The sequence below is a fragment of the Buteo buteo genome, chromosome 1 (assembly GCF_964188355.1).
Source record: "Buteo buteo chromosome 1, bButBut1.hap1.1, whole genome shotgun sequence".
Classification (NCBI taxonomy): domain Eukaryota; kingdom Metazoa; phylum Chordata; class Aves; order Accipitriformes; family Accipitridae; genus Buteo; species Buteo buteo.
This window is the reverse complement of record NC_134171.1, coordinates 71,870,027-71,890,863: the sequence shown is the minus strand read 5'-3', so window position 1 is coordinate 71,890,863 and position 20,837 is coordinate 71,870,027. Positions and strand designations below refer to the sequence as shown.

The following is a 20,837-nucleotide window of genomic DNA, read 5'->3' as shown; positions in this document are numbered from 1 at the left end:
AAAAAAAAAATAGCACTGTCTATTACAGTTGGAAATGAGAAACTTACATAAGCTGGCAACACTTCCACAGTAGTGTTAAACAGTTTATCACCAGGGTGCTCCATGTTTCCACTTCTGAAGAAGTACCTGATGATAAAGGTGTATTATTTTCAGGTATTTTATACTTTAGAGAAGTTCTAAGGAAAGTTTTGAAGGAAAGTTTCAAATATCTTTTCTTTAATTAGTTGTGGGCTATAGAGAACAGAAATAGGCATTGAAACTTTTCAGTGTGTGACCAAACCATACTAGACGCTTTTTATTTTAAACAGAACAAGCATCAAAACCATCTTTCTCTGGACCCACAAATGCAAGTGTTCCCCCTTTTCAGTGCTCAAGTTCCAAATAAATTAACTTTCCAGGTTTAAATGGCTAAGGAAGATCTGCCCTCTGATCGGTTCCTATTATCCTAAGGCCGAGGTGAGATGGGCTTCTGGAATGCAATGACAGCAAAAATCCCTGTTTCTACTAGACCATGTGCTGCATGCCAAGAGAATCCCACTTTTTATCAATACTGATCAATTCAGGTGCTTCTAAATAATCTCCTTGATAGCCAATGAGCAACAGCACTGTCAGAGCAAGAATCCAAGCAGAAACATCTATGAGATTTAAAAAAGAAATAAATTAATCCCTGTTTGGTTTTCAATTTCTGGCATTAGAGTTCTTAGCTTTTTAGGTCCAAAAAGAGCTAAGGAAATTTAAAGCATCAACCTCCTTCCTCTGGTATCAAACAATCAAGACCTAAGAAGACCACCAAATATTAAAGGATTAACTATACATTTTCACAGGTTAGCAGTGTGGCTGGGACCACCATGAGGCAATACCATATGTAAGTTAACTTCATCCAGTACAGCTTCCCAGTAATAGGAAAGTGCAAAAATATAGGCTACCCAAGTTTCCCAAAGCATAAACCAGTTAATTAAGAGTGTTGATCACAGAACACCAGTGTTTATTGTAACAACTGTCATTTAGTCCAGCTCACTACATGGAGATACAGACTTGCTTTCTTAGATATTTTTTTTTTAAATAAATAAGAAATCTACAATCTTTGCAGAATGGAAGTCTCTTAGTTTTGTGACCAGTTTGGGGAGGAAGTGTAACACCAGTGAAGGAGTTTTCTCTCTGAATATCATTACAGAGATATGGTAATTATGGTAATTTGTGTCAGAGACACTCTCCCAGAACCATATTCCTTGCTAGGTTAGTTTTAACTCAGATCTGTTCTCCAATCTGGCACAGAGAGAAGAAGAAACTTTTCTGAACCAGGCAGGACTACTTCTTTTAGTGCCAGCCTCGATCTATATTGTTCATAGAGTAAGTCCTTCTGAAAAACACTTCTCTATCTTAAGTTACAGGTGTCTCTTCCTTTCAAAGACACCCAAGTTGAGTGATGTGAAAACAGAGAAGATGATAGATAGTTTCATCTTTTAACATGAGAAAAACATTCAAGGTGGGACTTGGCTGTAGATCCAAACACGTAAAGTTAGGAATCTGGCTGTGACCCAAGTGTTCAAGCTCTCATTACAGGCCATGGAGATATACTCGATACAGTCAATGAAGCTTAGCAACTGACTCGGGTGACCAAATAGAGAATGAGATGAATACCTGTCTAGCTTCCACTGACTGTATCAAGTAGATCTCCATCTGTCATGTGCAGTAGGAGCTTACACACCTACCTTACATAGACATCTCTACTGTAAACTCTTACATTCAGGTCTCTGAATCTTCAGCTGAATCCCACCTTTGTTAATTCACTCTTCATTATTTTCCCACAATAGTGATATTTTCTCTTCGCTTTCACCTACACTGGTAAGTGTCTGGTCTGGGACATGACCTTTGACTTGACATCATGCAAACAGCCTTTCTGTTGACAACTAAAGAAATAAAGCTTTCACTGACTCCATTGATGAAATTTATTAGTTAAAAACAAATTCCTTTGAGAATTATTGTAAGAGAAAGTAAAATATTTAACTGAAAAAATAAAAGGAAAAAAATTTAAAAAGCTATCTAATTACCAAGGAAGAAATGTATTTCAGGAGGGGAATCCAAGGGGAGTAGATAAACAGGAAATTGTGCGGGTTTTGTCAGTAACAAGGCTATGGTTTATGTGAACTGTTGAGCACTGGTGATTTTGAACAGACTCAATCATTTCCAAACTAGATATATGTAGGCTTCCATATTCCATATCATGTAATACTTACTTTTCAACTTTTAGTGGATTTAAAAAGGTGAAGCTGATGTAGTCCCCTGCCACCGGAGCTGAAGCCCAAAAACAGTCTTTTCCCGTATAAACTTTTTCCAAGGTATATTGCTGGTATGTTCTTAGGCTTGTATCCACTTTTGCACGTGGATTATTGTGTGGTTTATGTAGCACATTTTTGCCAAAATCTTTATCCTGTTGGATTTAAAGAAATGTAATTTCACTTATAGAATGAAAAAAAAAGTGCTCCAATATCTTGAATTACTACAGGAAGCTATTCTAGAAAATAATTACCCCAGTGTCAAAAAATATACAATCTCTTTCTAATAGAAATAGAATATTCATTTCAATGTAATCACTGAGACTCAGTGTTACAGTTTGTAGACAGACCTGTACTTATTATTTCTCAGTTGCCTAGATTTAAAAATATCCTTCACAGTAGGCTATTTCATAGTTGTCTACTATGCCTGCTGCCAGAACATCCGATATTGGTCTCTGCTAAAGGCTACATGAACCTCTAGTCTGATCCAATACAGCAATTCAAATCATCTCATGCCTAGTCTAAATGCCCATCAGGGCATCCCTGAAGTCTGGTGCTTCATTGCTCTTGTCCTTATCAAACACATGGTAGATCCGCTGTTTGCCCTCCAAACTCTCCCTAAAAATCTACTGCTTCATGATAGCCATGCCCTTGTCCTAGCAGTATACCTTCTTCATAATAGTCCCTCGTATTGGGATTGTGGACTATTCGGCCAAAACAAACCATCATAGCTGTTTGGGTTTGTACAGTGCAAAGCACATGAAACCTCGTGCTGTGAAGAGGGTTCCTACATGCCATGAAATGCTTCTGTGACTGGTACAAGTGTTCAGATTAGAGATTCAAAGATATTTGTGCAGAAGCAGTGTGGCCCACCTGCAGTTTAGATGCCAGATCAATATTCTCCCCCAAATCTGTAAACCAATGTTCTTGGATATGGAAATACCATCTAATGCCAAAGATGCAATGCTTGAAACTGATTTGAGAAACAAGTCAGAAAACAAGCATATAATTTAGAAATATGGCATTAATTTCTTATCCTTACTTTCAAATTCTGTATCTTCCCAGCCAGTGATGAATAAATTCCCACATGCTGAAAGAGAGATGGCTTAGCACGGATACGTAACTTTGCCTTTTCCTTTTCACAGTGTATCTGGAAAGAAAGTAAAAAGGAGGGAAGTTTTATTTAAATAAAGGAGAGACAAACTAAGTTCCATAAGGCAATTCCATTATGTAGTTGAAGGTATGGGTCCAGGTTTTTCACCCATATTTAAATGAGTTATCCTTAGATTAACAGTCACCTTATTTCAAATGCACTGTTTCTAGACCTAACCGCATAATTCCACTCATGGTGCTATGTAGATTTGAAGGCTCAACCACTCCTAATTCAGGGATTTCTGCACTATATACCATCAATCGCACCTCAGAGTGACAAAAATGGACCTCAAATCTGAAACGGATTGATTTTTTTAACTGTTTCTAACAAATTTCATTTCAACTCTTGGCCTTAACATATCATTCTAATTAAACTATTTTGACTAAAACTGACCTTCGTGAGATAGATTCTGGTTACATTTCAATCTTTATCATTTTGGCTCTTTCTGCTATGTTTGAGAGGCTTATAATATACTATACGTTAGGTATCTTTTATCTTATAATTACATAAAGCCCTTAGATATTGTACTTCAATCCTGATTTTCCAGTTTAGTACACTTTGTGATATGGCATATACCAGGGAATTAAATAACTGTAATTGGCACTAATTTCTGAGTTTCTTGATTTTTGAATGATAGCAAATTACTTCTTTAAATGTAATTTTTGCTCTGTATCTATAAAGCACCATAGTTTGATACAATGAAGCAAACATGCTACAATAATTAATGACAGATAATGAAGCATAATAGCATAGAACAGAGCAAAGAGCTGAAATGAGACTCCTCGGGTTCTACTCTTAGTTCTGCCACAGAATTATTGTATGAGTTTGGAAGATCATTTAACTTCTCTTATCCCAGGTCCCACATCTTTATTTTTGAGAGGATAGTGTGTTTACCTCATCAATCCAGTGCTTTCAGTTCTATAAAAGAAAAATGTTACATAAACTATATCAATGCCTTCTAAAGGTAGAACGGATAGTCTTCACTCAGCCAGCTTAAACAACAAAACTCATGGGGGATTTATGGTTTCCACAGAAGTACCAATTAAAAGTTCAAAACCACCTTGAAGCCTACAAAAAGAACTAGGTATTTTTATATTTGTTCGGCAAAACAATGGAAAACCACAAAACATGCAGATCAATTTATTGGCAGCTGTTTCTTTGAAAAAGCACACTATACTTTTGCTAGAAAAAAAATTATGAGAAAATAAACTTGTGATCCTTCTACTGACTGCAGTCTCTAGCATGCCTCCTTTTACACTATGGCACCACTTCCAAAAAGGCTACTTATGGCAGCAGCTGAGAATTATCAGTAGCAACAGGACTGGTGTGGTCATTTGTGCAGAAACTGAGATAACGCTCCTTGCTGAGTCAGGGCTCCCATCTTTGCAGCCTGCTAGTCCCCACTACACTTGATAGATACATGCCACTGCATATGATCGCAGAACCATAGAACCATTTTGAGTTCAAAGGGATCTTTAAAGACCATCTAGTTCCAACCCCCCTGCCATGGGCAGGGACGCCTTCCACTAGACCAGGTTGCTCAAAGCCCCATCCAGCCTGGCCTTGAACACTTCCAGGGATGGGGCAGCCACAACTTCTCTGGGCAACCTGTCCCAGTGCCTCACCACCCTCACAGTGAAGAACATCTTCCTTACATCTAGTCTAAATCTACCCTCTTTCAGTTTAAAGCCATTACCCCTTGTTCTATCACTGCATGCACTTGTAAAAAGTCCCTCTCCGGCTTTCTTGTAGGCTCCCTTCAGGTACTGGAAGGCTACTATAAGGTCTCCCCAGACCCTTCTCTTCTCCAGGCTGAACAACCCCAACTCTCTCAGCCTGTCTTCACAAGAGAGGCGCTCCAGCCCTCTGATCATCTTCATGGCCCTCCTCTGGACCTGCTCCAACAGGTCCATGTCTTTTTTGTACTGGGGACCCCAGAACTGGATGATGGTTCACAGGAGGTAAACATGATGAAGTTTCTGAACCATGCAGAGATCTGATAGCTCTGATCATCACAAACTGTCTTTTCCAACTCGGTGAGCAGATGTAGCTCAATCCTGGTATGTTGATACCCAGCCCAGGCTGAAAACATGTGCCAAACACCCATCACCACAGGATGGCACATAAAAGCCACAAACTGGTGCCCCGTTGAGTCTCCCGTGAGGCCTAAGGATTTCTGTTAGCTTGCTTTCCCCGTAGGAAAGTCCACCACTTCAATCTGTCAAGCAGAGGAGGAGGAGCAGCTGGGATCTCTGTCCTTCTTCCAGCCTCCCTCTTCTGCATTCTCACAAGCAGTCCCAGTAGGTCATGCCACTGGTCATTCCCACCCAAGGGCAGCGTGAGACTGACTTGTCTCAATAGGTTTTTGGTACCCACAGCAATTGAAATTGCAGTTGCAGAATGGAAACTCACTAGGAACTTGCTGATACCACTGACTTGCACAAGCTGCTGGCCTGGGTGCCTTTCAGGAACACAGCTTCGTTTTAGGTATGAATTGGGTCTTAGAAGCTAGAACAGTCATTTAAAAAATAAAAGTGAAATGTTTCATCTGTCAGATTGAGGTTGGCATGTGTTAGGCAGATCTGGAATGGGTGATATTAATATAATACTATCTTCTTTTTATTCTGTTGCCACAGGCAGGCAAGTACCTAAATTAGAGGTAGTTGAGGCTCAGTCTAACTCCTATGAGCCAGCCTAACCCACGGAGTAGGATTTCAAAGCTTACTCCTGTCTGTATGAAGTGGGAATCAAGATTCCTCAGTGGCATTACTAAGTGTAAAACCAGGGACTGTCTGCTATCCCTGGGAATCACCTCTGCTACACAGTAAAACTCGAAGCTTGTTTGTTCCCCCCCCTCAACCTCCTGGTCTGGACAACTCCTATCTTTCTCTTTATCAACACAGAAATAACATGTGCGAACACCTGGAGTGGGGACTGGCTACGCTAATCAAACAAAACTCTTGAACCTTAAAAACCAAGAAGGAGCAGAAACTCTGGTCAGCCCTCTGTGGCACAGTCTGTTATACAAGAAGAGTGTGAGTAGTGACCAGCACCAAAGACTGGTGAGAGAAAGAATGCGAAAGAATATCAAGAAATACTTAACATATCATTGGGCTCACCTGTAGTGCTAGAAATGGCACCTTTTGCAATTCAACACAACAGTTTCTTTCATTTTTAGTGAAAAGTATAATTTAGTTCGTTGGATCTACATGTTTCCCTGCATTTTTTTTTTTTTCAGGCAAAGTCAATTTTTTTCCCAGGTAGTAAAAGATTTAAAGCAAAACACTTAAGTTCTGCTTCCTGAAAGAAACGAATCAGTATGCAAAATTCAGAACAACTGTGGTTGTAAAATTGTGTGCTTTACTGACTTTCATATTAGATGGTCAGCAGAAGGTTATGAGAAATGATAATCCACATAGGTTTACATATTCAAAATTTTCTTTGGTGCTACAGGGTTGCCTACGTGACCAGCTGCAGGCTGATGTGAGCTTGTGCTGTCCATATTCTGAGCTGATGGAGGCAAAACAGCTCTGGTGCACAAATCTGAATTTCAGTGAGTCAGGCCTCTCCATATGCCCTAATGGGCTCACACACAGTGCCACACTATGCAGATCCACAGCAGATCTTTCCCCACAAATTCCAAAGTCAGTCAGGTTTGAGAGATTTCTGTTCCATTTCTTGAAAATAAATTATTTTGTCACTGAGACTGTTTGAGTATTACTTATGTTCATAAATTCAGACATACTTACTGCATCCTTTTCTGGATTGCACACTTTAACCCAGAGCAGGTGGTCTATAAGCCAGTCTATGGGCTTATCTTTATAAAACATGAGAAAAAATTCCACTATGAGTGGCAGGTCTTCCGATTTAAACAATTTTCCTGAAAGCAAGACAAGAAGTTGCATATTCAGATGTTTTTATTGCTGTGCAAAAATCACCAGCTTTATGTTTACTCCAGCCTTAAACACATGGATGCAATTTTGATATTTAGTGAAAATTTCACACAGACTCCAGCTTTGGAGAGTTGCTTATCCTCCAGCTTGTTGGGATTTTGAAAAGATTTCCACCCCATGCCTCGAGATATTCTCACATAGTCAACCAGTTGAATAATCAAGCGTGCAGTTATATCCTAGTTCTAAACAGAAATCTGCCAGTTACCTGTATCAGTGTGTCAGATGAAACGAAATCTGAATAATTCCTCAAAATGCTAGACATGCAATTTCACTGGCAATACTATACTGAGTATCTTTAAATTAAGACCTAGATATGAAAAACATAGCTTTTAAAATACTATCACTGTTCATTTAGTTCTCTTGCTATTTGTATTAGCAGATGGTTAGATTTCTTTGTTTGACCTAACACTTATAAGGTGTTACCACAAGAAAATTGTATTAGAACCAAAGAAAAAAAGAAACTTAATACTAAAAATAATAAAAAACCTTCCCTACGATATGGGATGCATGTTCTGCTCCACAAAGGAAAGGAAGTGGATTTTTTATAGACTGTTCAAATTCCATTCTTGAAAAGAAGACTACATGCTACAGGGGCATGTAGTGCCCAGAGGCGGAAAATTTGCTTCTTATGGGAACCCAACTGCTAGATCCTATGTTGAGGACACTCTGCATTAAAAAGACAGTTTTAAAGAGCACAAAAAGTAAAAGACTTTCAGTGGGAGCTTTCCTGAAGAACCAAGGAAGTTTTGATATGCAAGTCCTTCCATGCTTTGAAATCTAATTCTGAGTGAGACCCACTCGACCTATGCAGCTCCAAATCCAATTGACCCTGCTGAGGTCTTAATACTTACCAATAAATCCAAGCTGTGAGAACTCAAGAATCATCCATTCCTGGGACTGTTCAGCAGCAAAGTTTTCTATACTCTGAATATAATCAGGTTTGGCTATAATATCATCTTCCAGCTGGGGGAAAAAAAGAAAAGCAACAAAAAAAGAGAAGGTAAAGTGGTGGGTTTATTGCTTGCAGAGGGGGTGGTGGTGTTGCCACACATAAGTGATAACTGCATTGTGTCTGACTGCTGTACAGTGTGTACGGAAGCTGGGCCAAACAACAGTGGATTGCTACTTAGCTTCTACATAAATCTCTGTTTCAGTATCATTGATTAAATATTTATTTACAGAAGTGACTATAACACCATGAGTGCTTCTCACTTTTCCGAGACAGGAGGACTCCCCATCTTGAAGAGATCTCACTTAAAAGAAAACATTAAGCAAAAAGATAGAGGCTAAGGAAGACAACAGTAGACAGGTTGTACTGAAGTTATATAAGCACTGATAAGCAATGGGAGCAAATTGAAAAGAGAGGTGACTAAAGCAGATGGTTAAAAGCTCTGTAGAGTAACCTGGGCAGACTTTGTCGTACCTAAAAGGCGACTGAGAAGAACTGTGGATGATTACTGAGATGCTAGTAGAGAGCAAGTTGTTTCAGGGAATACTAGTCATGAAAGAAGGAACATGCTGTGAATCACACTGAAGGACAGGAATACATAGAGCTTTTGAGGTGTTGTAAAGGCTGACACTGAATATAGCAGTAGAGCCAGCTAAAGGATACTTGGAAAAGGAGACTGACATCCATCAAGGAAATGGGAAAGGCCTTGGCTGCATTTTTGCATGGCTTTCAGAGAAGAGTGCGGGATCTGAAAAGCCAGAAGCTGTTCCAGTTACTAAAGCTGAGGATAATGAGTCCAAACAAGGAGAGGTAATGACACAAAGGAAATAAATTAATTCCAGAAATAATTAAGGAGCAAGCAATTCAGGGTATGAATTTGGTATGGGTGTGAAAAACACAGGAAGAGGAGGCTAAGCCTTCAGGAAAATGTTGGGGTGCAGTGTAACGATACAGTTAATTTCATCTAACTGCTGTACTTCATTGGCCCTGGTGCTTGTCTGGTGGCACTGGAATCTGGTTCAGAAAGCTAAATAGGTAGAAAATAAATGCTATGAGAAAAAAAAAAATTGCACCGTTTCCTGCTGGGTTTGCATCCTTAACTGACTCAGTGCAGAGTCAGCAGCAAGAGCTTGAGAGAGCAGGCCCACAGCTTTTAGCTGAATTTGGCCATTACTTCAAGTGTAGGGCTGGTGGGGGAGAAATGCGTTCTCAACAACAGTGAACTCAAGAGGAAGTAGAATGAAGTTTGAAAAACAAGATTAAGAGATCTGTTTTGACCCTGCCAGCTTTTACTGATGGTAAGATAACAAAAAATAGATAGATAGAGACAAACTGATCAAGATGAATGCTTATTAACGGATTCTGAGATCTGGGGATTGACTTGAGGTGACAGTTATGCAGAAGAGAACAACATCAGCTTACAAGAAATTGTGCATAAAATTAAATGAGCTAAGAGGATTACCCAGTAGCTAGATGTAAAGGAAGAAGAGCAAGGAATCAAAGAGAGTTTCAGGGAATCCTTAAAGAGAAATTGAGGGGCACCCAAAATAGGATGAAAGGCAGAGAGAGGAGTATCTCCAAAACCTAGTGAGGCCACCATATTGAGAAACACTAAAAGAAAGTGTACAAAAGTAGTAAAGATGAAAAATATAGAGAGTGTGATGCAAAGCGGTGTGAATGTGGTTATGAACTGAAAATAGTTTTGCATAGTGAGAAGTCTGAAACAGTCTTTTCTGAAGCTGACCGTTGAAAGTGAATACTGGAGAATGTAGTTTGATATCCCATGTAGCACAGGGCATTAAAAGTTGTTTACTTAACCCTGTACTGAGCCCCAGAATTTGTGTTCGCCTAAAACATATTTCTGGAAGAGCATCTGCCCTTGCGTAGAGATTTCATTATCAGTTCTTTCTCAGTAAGTTTTACTATGTGTAATTATCCTGAACAATTAGTATGTGGTACCCAAATTCTAATTTGATTTTTTTCTGGCTTCAGCTTACAGCCACTTGTTTTTCATATGCTCTTATCTACCAAAGGAGATTATGCAGTGGCTGTACACAGCTGGATCTGGAAGTTTAAGATATGAACTGTCTAGTTCATTTGCCCCATTGCCATGAGAAGGCCAGCAGAACACACGATTGCAGCTGATTTCCCTTCACTCATCAGTACTTTGGGATGAAAAAAAGATACGTGCACAATAGCAAGGCTATGTAAATTTCCTAAATGATAGACAATAAATGGGTTTCCATACGTTTTTCTTATGTGGGTTATCTGTCTAAGAGAAGTAAAAATGAAGAAGCAACAAAAAAGTGGTAGCATACAATGGAAGTGTAGGAATCAGATAGGAAAGTATCTTCCTTTCTAATCAGATAGGAAAGTATCTTCCTTTCTAAATTATATTAGGGTATTTTTATATTTTGAATCATCGTCCAACGAATATGTGAAGAGTGTTAAACTGAAAAACCTTATTCTCTCATTTTCCACAGAAAACAAACCTCCAATAGTTCATTCCATAAAGATCCTTTTTTTTTTTCTTTTAGTACAAGCGTAAAGAAAATTTCAGCTAAAAATGCAATTTCATGAAAGTTATTTCTTTAGGAACTCTACCAAATAACAGGCTTGACCTAGAGTCTAGTGGAGGGGGGAAGAAAAAAAAATCAATACAAAGACTCCTTAATGACTTCACTGTTGCTCAGGCCTTAAAACCATTAGAGAAATGCACTTAAGAAATTATAATAATGGTGTACAGGTAAGTGCTGCTGGCAATATATGTTATCAGTATATACATATATGTTATATATAAATACACAAAGCTCCCCCAGCCTTCACAAGGAAAAAACTCATGAGGTGAAAAAAAGCATAGCAGTAGTTTAGTTAACTAAGTTTGAAGTTTATAACAGATTTTAACTGAAGATACTAAAATATTTAATTAATGTTTTATTTTCACCTGAGTGCTAATAGAAAACACTTTCCCAAAACTGCTGTATCTGAGTTTCTCAAAGATACTTTCAGATTTTAAATGTTTATGTGCTTCAGAATGAACTAAGTCTATATGGACACAAAGAACAAATGCATCTTCTCACTACTAGGTTGGGATTCGAATGTCTGCTTTTATGGCTGTGTTAAGACCCCATTATCTTGTCTCTGACATTATTACAAGTGTCTCAAGGGGCTCTGGTGGACTCCAGGAAGTATAGTGAAAGTGGAAACAAGTATTTCAAAGTTCTCTTAGTTTTTTATTAAGAAAACTTCACAAAAAAAGCCCGAAAGGAGCAGTAGCTGATTCAGGGGGGTGGAGGTAGGGAAAGATAGGGAAAGTAGAAGAGATGCTTCAAGTAGAAGAGATGAGATGAGATGACCAATGGGATTTATTGTCTTTTTTTCAAAGATTATGTTTGATCAGTAGGTAAGGTTCATCCACAGTGTAGCCCCATTAGCTTCAATGGACTTCACAAAGCTACTTGCTTAAATTCTGATTCAGCAGTATGCTAGAATGAGTGTTTATGTGTTTATTCAGCTAAGATCTTGCCTGGCTCATGCTATCATGTAGACATCAAGTGTAACTACATACACGTATCTTCTTTCAAAATTCAGAAGTTAGTATCAGTCACCCAAATGATACTATTCCTGACAAAACAGTAAATAAAATCTAAGCTAGTTCAAGTTTTCCCTAAGATTACTGAAGTAAATCTTTGTCCCAGGCTGAGGAAAGGGATTTTTAAGTTATTTGCTTGCCATTAATACAAGGCTTCCAAATAGAGGGAGATCATAAGGAACTTCACGGCAGCATGTGTTCCTTCTTTTCACCTATACTCTAGAGAGTATTTTCTGGGCAGACCAGCAGCTGTGCTACAGAAGCAGCTGCAGACTGGACACAGAAATGAAGAAGTGGATGTACTAGGTAACAGTATGAAGAAAGCATAGTTTCTTTCTAAGAAAATTCTGAATGCAGCCATAACTACCACCAGACCATCACAATCCAGGCTTTGCTCCGAACAACACAGTTCAGTCCCTATATAATGTCCCAGAAAAGAAAATGCATATTCTCAAGTTTCTTTAAAAATACAAATACATAAGTCATTTCCACGCAAACGTGAATGCTTGGAGAACTTTATAATAGAAAGGGACAATAAGTATCCGGCAGCTTGCTTAACATTTCCCTTCACCGTGTTTCCCATGCCTTAATGCTCTAGTGCACTTAGTAAACTTGGGTTCTTAAAAATATAGAAAAGTCATGGGAAAACACTTTGTATCCCAGTAAACCTTAACTGTTCAATAGACAACATTCTTCCTTGTCCACCTGCCTTCTGAGTGCCTATGCCAAATCTGAGAACGGAGCATAGACTCTTGAGGAGCCCAGCTCAAACGCGTTTGTGTTAAATGCTGACAAGAATTTTATGAGATGCCTGCTCTTGCGGTCTTCTCTTCTGCTTCTGGGAATCTTGTAAGGTACTTTCGTGATACAGAGTCTGAGGCCTGTTCAAGCAGGACAAGACCCAGGAAAACTAAGAACTAAGCAAAATGCTGTTCTGAACTTTTTTTTGGAACGAGTGACATTCAGGAGCTACATGAAATTTTATGATCTGTTCCATTATTCAACAGTCATGATAAATTTTGCAATCTCTGGTGGTGATTATCATCTTTATGGAGTGCAAATTAGCACAGATCTAGAATGGTGGCTAAACCTAAGCTTGAATGCATGGGGATCTTCTTGAACTCTAACACTCTCAATCTTCCGGAGAATTTAGGATCTGTACCAACTTGCAGTTTAACCTTGTCTCCAGTATCACTATACTGGTATCTTTCCCTATCTGTAAGGGTTTTTTTATTCATTGTGATCTGGGCTATAACCTGGACCTACCACCACTATTCTGTCTTGCTGCACCAAGTGAAAACACATTAAACTCTGACTTTCTTAACCTAATCAAATAAGGATTTCATGCTTCAGTTACCTTGTTATCCAACCTCACAAATGACAGGAAGTTACAGATGGATTTAATCAAATAGTACCTGGCTGCAAGATGTATATAAACACAGAAATATGTGGATGCTTGTAAAGAGCACAGGCAAAATACACAGAAAATGGCAACGGATTGCTGTTTTTATTGAGGCCTTTGAGACAAATTATAATTGCCAAAGCTAATAATCAGTACAGATGTATTGCAGCTACTTAATGATAATATGAACATACCTGTAAATAAAAGGTTCCCTTAGGCTGGGCATATAGCATTAAAAAGCTATAATCCAAATTCTGTTTAGTTCTCCACCTAAACATAAGCAGCAAATTCTGATAAGCTTGGGGGGGGTAGGGTGGTGCAAGAGTTATTTCTATAATAAAAGCATTTCTAATGCTCTGCAGTTTTTTCTCTTCAATAAAATTGTAACGTTACGTATTCTAACTCATTATTAAGTGAATAAAAATTCCTCTGTAATCAGTGTAAATGTTTGTAAATAATTTGACTTTCCTATAAAAGTTAACATTAACTAAGCAAAAAATTTTGATCTGTATCAGTGCAGCCTGAAACAAAATGTCTAACAAGTATATTCAAGTCAAATGACTTAAAGATTCTACTTGATATATGATGAACAGTAGAGATCAATACACAATGATTAAAGATCAAAAATTAAGTGCTTTTACTGATGAACAGCACAGAAAACAGGTTGATAAACATTATTTTCAGGTTTAAATGTAAACACAGATTTATCTCTACAAAGTACTGTCTCTCATTTTACCAGAGGGTGAAGCTGATGTTTGATAATCAATGCTAAAAGACTAGAGAGTGATGTATCAGTATTTAATTAACGTAAAAGTATATCCGATACAAATCTAATCATATCTGAAACTTAAGTATGTAAACATGTTTATGCTCTGAAAGATACAAGGTTTATCTATAAACCCAATATATGTGCATGCAGATACTTGCTGATTCCCTCCAACCTAAACTCTCAGTAGTGCAGCTCTCTTGCTGCATTGTTGGGGTAGCTTCTGATAAATTAAGTTGTTGTTGATCAAAAGAAAATTACTTTTCTCCAGTAAATCAATTTTGTTAGGTTATAATCTCTCAGTGAATTTGAGGCACATGAGCAAATGAAATCACCAGTTAGGATATATTATTAACAGTAGTATAAAAAGTCCATGATCACCAAAAGTTAGGTGATTAATTAAACCCAAAGTAGTTGTTACTAGTTTGCTAAGGAGCCACTTGAGGTTTCCTGTGTTCAAAACCTGTGGGATGCCTAGAGTCAAGACCCAAAGGAGAAGCCTTGGCTCTCACCCTGAAGCTGATGTGCAGCATAGCTTTTCTCAAGATCCCCTTGTGTAACAATTTTTTTTAAAAGTACACTTGAGGTCCATTAGCTCTGAAACACAAAAACATTATCAGCTCAAACAATGTTGACTTTTGCAGAATTTTCCATTTTATACTCTTAGCAAAAGTTCTTAGGTTTTATACGGCTATCTTACCTTACTCTGTCCTCCGAATCCCCAAATGTTTTCTTCAGGTTGGAAAGATCTGGATAATAAGAAGCAGGAGGAGAAATAACCTCTAGGACTCCAGACTGGATTTCTCTGGGGAAGCTGTGAAGAGAAGGGTAGTGAAACACCATTCCTCAAAAAGACTTTTGAGGGCAACCACAGACAGCAGCTCCCCAGAGTTTTATCTGCTCCTCCATAAGTGGAATTCACAACTCGAGCAAAGAAACAAAGTCACACAGATTGTCAGTTAGGAACCAAGAAGGGGTCTTTGACAGCCATGAGAACAGGCAGGACAGTAAATCATCAAAGTCTCAGAAAACACTGAAGAGAACTGTGTCTCAGAAATCCTGCCCCTCCTGCATCTATAGATGCTTACTCATAATCCTGAGATGGTTGCCAAAATGCAGCAGTAATTCACAACCAAATCCACTACCTAGAACTACACACAACTGTTCCCCCTTGCATGAGAGCTCCTAGCTTCCTTACACTTGCTCTAACTCAAATTCTACATTCTAGCCAAAATGATACTGTCCTGGAGTGGCAGTTTGGGATGGGGAGTCTGGGTCTAGTCTCTGCTCCAATAATTAAATTTTCCATTTAAAAAGTCATTGAGAAAAATGTGTCATCAGCTTTGGGAACCAAACCTGGAAGCCAAATCTCCCCCTTCCTCTAGAATATGTTAAAAAAAAAAAAAATCTAAAGTTTTTAATAGGTATAGGATCACTGAAATAAGTTTTCAGAACTGAGTTCCCCCTTTCCTATGATCAATGAAAACAAGCTAACATTAAAAATCAAGCACAGCACAGTACACGCATTCTTATCAAAAAGAATCTCAATATTACTGTGTAACACTGACAAAGCATCTACTCTACAGTAATTTTTTCAAAAACCATGAAGAAATCATAAAAGCGATCTAAGTGCTGAAGTTGCTGTACATATGGTACCTTTGTGGTGTTCAACAGTACCGAGGAGGACTGCCTCTTCACCTTGTCCTAGCTACAGCACTCCCACCTTAGCTAAACCCTCTGGAAGCAGGAGGCTATTGCTATTATATTGCTATTACTTAGCTCGCAGGCTGAGCTTGGGGAGCCTTCTGGGGGAAACCTGCACCCTAAATACAGTCTGGGAAACCCTTGGGTAGAGCAGGATGTGGAGAAAAGCCTCAAAGTGAAGGAAAAGGGCAACCTCTCCAGGGATCTTGTTCAATTTTTTTGTTTGGTTGGTTTTTGGGTCGGTTTCTTTTGTTTTGGGTGGGTGTCGGTCTCTTTTCCCAAGTAATAAGTGATAGGAGGAGAGGAAACGGCCTCAAGTTGTGCCAGAGGAGGTTTAGTTTGGGTATTAGGAAAAATTTCCTCACCAAAAGGTTTGTCAAGCATTGGAACAGGCTGCCCAGGGAGGGGGTTGAGTCACCATCCCTGGAGGTATTTAAAAGACATGTAGATGTGGTGCTATGGGGCATGGTTTAGTGGTGGACTGGGCAGTGCTAGGTTAACAGTTGGACTTGATGGTCTTAAGGGTCTTTTCCAACCTAAATGATTCTATAATTCTAATAAAACATTGATACAAAGTTTGAGAGCTCTCCTGTAGTCATTTTAAAGAAGGAGAGAGGGCAAAAGCTGTTTCACTTCAAATACTGGCCAAAGCAGGGTTCTGTCAGAGTAACCAATTCACGAATAAACTTGCATATCAAAGAAAGCAGCAACACCAGTACTGCAGCACAAGGCAGATTTCACCTCTCGCTTCTTTCAGTCAGGTGCGCTTCAGGGCCTTTTAGCCTTACCTGTTTTGTGACTGTTAGCTACACTATATCATTTCTTAGAAAGCAGCTTTTGTAAGACAAAATAAATCTACCAATGAGCGTACTTTTTTTCCCCAATATTTTAATTTAGCAGTTGTTCCTCTCCAGCTGCTCTCAGGTTTTTAACATTCACATGGTGCTGTAAACGTCTATGGGAAAGAATGGTAAGAGCAAGCAAAACTGCAGTGGGAACCAAGCCCTCATTTGATAGCTCTTACATAAATTTGGCATGGCAAAGAATACCCATCTCATGCTACCCATCATACAATGGTATTTAACAATATAAATATAATCCCATTGCTGTCCAAAGTCCATTGTCTTTGTGAAAAAGAGACAAACGAGGAAACAAAGACACCTAGAAAACATGACAGACATCAGAATACATTGCAGGGCTGTGAAGTCAGTGGGGACCTAATACACATAACCTCAGGTGCCTTGAATTGCATCATTAATTTCATGGGGAAAGGACTTAGGTTCAAGTAAATATTTATCAGAAGCTTAAGCTGAGACTTTGCCTGATTAGTTAAAGCATATTTATGAAATAAGAAAAGGAACATAAACTGATATACATATTTCTCTTCTGAATTTCACAGTGTGTCACGATACACTGCACCTTTGCCTCATTTCATAGCAGTTCCATTTCAGTATGCCAGAGTTGTAACTTATTGCTGAAATGCTCTAATTCTTTCCATAAAAGCTCAAAATTGTGTTTGCTAGCTGTTGGGTGTTACGCTCTATAGGACTTACCTGGTTTTAACACTTTCTGCAACATTGTTAACATATTCTGCATTCACCTAAAAAAAAAAGGGGGGGGTTCATTTCAAGTCACCCATTTTTGTATTAAGCAACATTTTGTAGGGAATATTTATAAGCAAACACTTCAGTTTTATTCTCTAATTCTTTTCATTCCAAAGAAAAGCAGTATGTTAACAGGAGCATTCCTAGCAAAGGACAGTAGGACTAAAGGACTAAAGCCAACTGAACTTTCAATGTAGTTGAAAGTAGAACTGAACTATCTCCAGCTATGGTTTCTGCATTTTGTTTTTTCACTGCTTCTGCAGGAGGCCAAGCCATTTTCTGCATAAAATTCTGTTCCACAGCTTTCAGTTACACCAGGAAAGCAGAGTCATATAACTGTCAGTAAAGACCTGTTTCAGTTTAATCATCCAAAAATCACGAAAGTGTCCTGAGGCAGTTGAGAAAAGTCACCTAAGCAAAATTTTCTAAAGCTAGTGATATTTAAAATATTTATTTAGAGTTTCTTTCTAATATAACATACTTGTGGCTCTTAGTCTGGAAATTTTAAGGACTTACTTATTCATTGCTGTTGTTTCATAAAAGTAACAGTTCTACTGTGCAAAACACATCTGTTAGCTACATTAAAGAGCGCAAAGTTTTATGGATGTGATTTCCAAAGCAATACGATACCTGTCTTAGCAATTCAATTTTTTTTTAAAATACACAAATAATTATTACCAGCTATATATTAAATTTGTAATAAGTACAAACAATGTGAAGTGGTAAGTAAAGAACTGTGGTAAGAAAAAAAATACAACTTTGCAACTCACTTTCAGTCAATAAGTTACTCTGACTTAACCCATGATGTAAACATTTAACTTGATCTTCTGAAACTTGCTGGGAAAAAGGAAGGTGTGGATTCACGATCAGTGAACACACCTGCCCTCCTCTCATAATTAAATGTTCTTATCACCTCTCATACCAGCACAATCAGCCTGCTCTAATTTACTGCATGGCTGAAAAATGGAAGCTGCAAGAATGTGACTTTGGGGATAGGAGAAAGGGGAAAGACCGACTCTTACAATGGCAGTTTAATCTTAAATTGGCTGAAATGAACTATTACTACAACCAAAGCTACTGTTTGTTAGAAGTGCCACCTTAGTTCTGTCCACAGTGGGAAACTGTACTGTTCAGAAGTTAACCCTTAAAAACTCTGAGAACTCTCTGAAGCCCTGTAATAGAAGGTTTATCCAAATGGCAACTAGGCAAAGCTCATCATTGCCAGGGCTCTTCACTGGGAAATAGCAACTGTAAAATAAGTTCAGCTCCCCCAAATTATGCTGAAGAGGAACTACAGCCAATAAAATTGGACCTATCTACTTATCGTTGTCATCCAAACAGAAAAGTGGAAGTCATGACCTAACTTAATAAAGTGAACTATGTTCTATTTGACAGTATTACAGTTGCAAAAGCTGCTCTAAGTGATGACTGAACTAAAAAAAAGCAAACTTTAGCCGTTAATGAATACATGTATGAAATTTAAAGTTGTTTATGGAAGGACAAAGAAATCTGAAGAATAAATATGACATCTGAATGATTGCACAGTCTTTTTACCTGGAAGAAAATATCACTAGCTAATTCCCTTCTGTAGCTTTTTTCCAATGTCATCAAGACATTTTGGAATGAGAAAAAAAAAAAAAATCATTTGCCCCTAATATTTTCCCTTGAGCACTGTTTACTTTCCCAAACACGGAACCGTTCCAAGTCTCTGAACAGTTTTCTTTTTCACAGGAAATGCTGATACACATGCAGAAGGCAAGGCTTCCACACGTCAAGGTACTTTGCAAGATAAAGGATATCAAAACAGCAGATATATAATCTGAACTTGTTAGACTGAGTAAGTTTAATTTTTCAGGTTCTACGGAACTTTTCTGTGGAAGATTTACATTTCATTCCTGAAGTAGAATACTTTACTTTCAGAGAAATAAGTTCATATTGTTTTATTTGAAAATCTGACTGCAACAGCTGTGTTGGTAAATGTAATATGACTTTTTACCCTTCGGTCACCTCAGTTACAGAGCTTTTTCCACATATGAACACTGAGGCACTAATTGCTCACTATGTCCTCCAGCCCTGAAGAAATCCCTCTCAAAGGCCTAGCTAGCAGTATTTTGTAGCCTCCCCTACACTATTACACTAAGACGTAAATCTCCGTGTTGCCTTCCTATCAGCATACTGTGCCTTTCCATTCAAACTTACCTCTGCTACAAAGATGATTATTACGCAGTCATTCTTCTGCTCTTCAGAAAGTTCATACAGTAGGGAATGCAGTGTATTAATCAGATAATGTTGTTTTTCCCTTTTCACAGTAGGAATACCCATCACCAGTGAGACTGCAAAGAAAGAAGTCCACAAGCCATGTAATTTTAACTCAAGTAAAGGGAAACTGAAATTACCTTTTAATTTTGATTTGATGTGACCATGAGACTTGTTGACAGTTAATATTCCTACACCACTGTGACAGCATTTGCTTTACTACCTGGAAGGAGAGATATGTCCAGCTAAGTTTAGGTTAGAGACACCTGTGTCTGCGTTATAAGCACCAGGTCTACACTGTGTAGACTATCAACATTTGAGAACTTGGAGATATTACTACCTCTGGCAAACACACAGGTATCTGTTATTGAGTTTCAAAAGTGGGTATTGCAAAATAAGTGCTAACTCTTGGTATGAAGTTGGAGATCCGAGTAGTAAGAGTTAAACCAACACTGCTTTAGTGATCAAGTTCTTACAGGAGCTGAGCACTGTGTATCTCAGAAAGGAATCCACCTCAAAAATCTTTCTGAGCAGTTTAATTGATAGGAATCAATGGCTTTGACATAATCAATAATAAGAAGAAAGGAACTTAGACGCTATCGTTATTAAGAAGAAAGGAACTGAAATTGTGCCTGGCAAAGACTCCACTATTAGCAAACCTGTGCCGTGTCACATCATCAGATTGTAAGCAGGACACCTCTTTTTTCATTGGTATGGGCATTACCTAAATCAGTGACCTAATATAACTCAGTAAACCTGTGGAATTCTTTGTCCTTGCAAATGATTCCTATTCACCAAAACCTCGTGAGGCTGGTAGGGAAGCAGCAGATTTTCAAGGAAAGGAGTAGGTGCAGTTGGTGACTTGCTCCAGTCTTTATCATCCGTGCTAGTGTCAGCTCAAAAACACCAATGTTCCAACGTTCCTTCACAGCACATAACCTGCTAAACCACTGGGGTTTTGTTTGGTTTTACATGCTGAAAGTCAACCTGTACTTGTTAAACTGCAGTCTTGCTATTGTGATTTTCATGTACAAATAAATGAAAATTAAACATGGAGCATTCTTTTATTACTTATTATTTTTCTTCCTTTTTTTTTAATTTTTTTTCTTGCTTGTGAATGTATCTGGTTTTCTGAGGGTCTTTTGCAAATCATTTTGCTGACAGTCTCTTGTCTTTTGCAGA

General features: G+C 38.3%; 1 protein-coding gene across 5 annotated transcripts in view; it reads right to left on the bottom strand.

Moving 5' to 3' along the window:
* Nucleotides 1-20,837, bottom strand: part of MGAT4D (MGAT4 family member D) — a 45,323-nt gene that overhangs the window by 4,201 nt on the left and 20,285 nt on the right. For 4 of the 5 annotated variants that reach the window (XM_075036004.1, XM_075035977.1, XM_075035985.1 and 1 more), the window contains exons 4-12: nucleotides 19,599-19,732; nucleotides 17,349-17,395; nucleotides 14,792-14,905; nucleotides 13,520-13,595; nucleotides 8,234-8,345; nucleotides 7,179-7,309; nucleotides 3,319-3,426; nucleotides 2,238-2,431; nucleotides 48-126 (exon numbers count right to left, since the gene is read on the bottom strand). In XM_075036004.1, the coding sequence (XP_074892105.1) occupies nucleotides 48-126; nucleotides 2,238-2,431; nucleotides 3,319-3,426; nucleotides 7,179-7,309; nucleotides 8,234-8,345; nucleotides 13,520-13,595; nucleotides 14,792-14,905; nucleotides 17,349-17,395; nucleotides 19,599-19,732 (995 nt within the window). The remainder of the gene's footprint in view (nucleotides 1-47; nucleotides 127-2,237; nucleotides 2,432-3,318; nucleotides 3,427-7,178; nucleotides 7,310-8,233; nucleotides 8,346-13,519; nucleotides 13,596-14,791; nucleotides 14,906-17,348; nucleotides 17,396-19,598; nucleotides 19,733-20,837) is intronic. The other variant, XR_012651678.1, reaches the window with a different exon arrangement.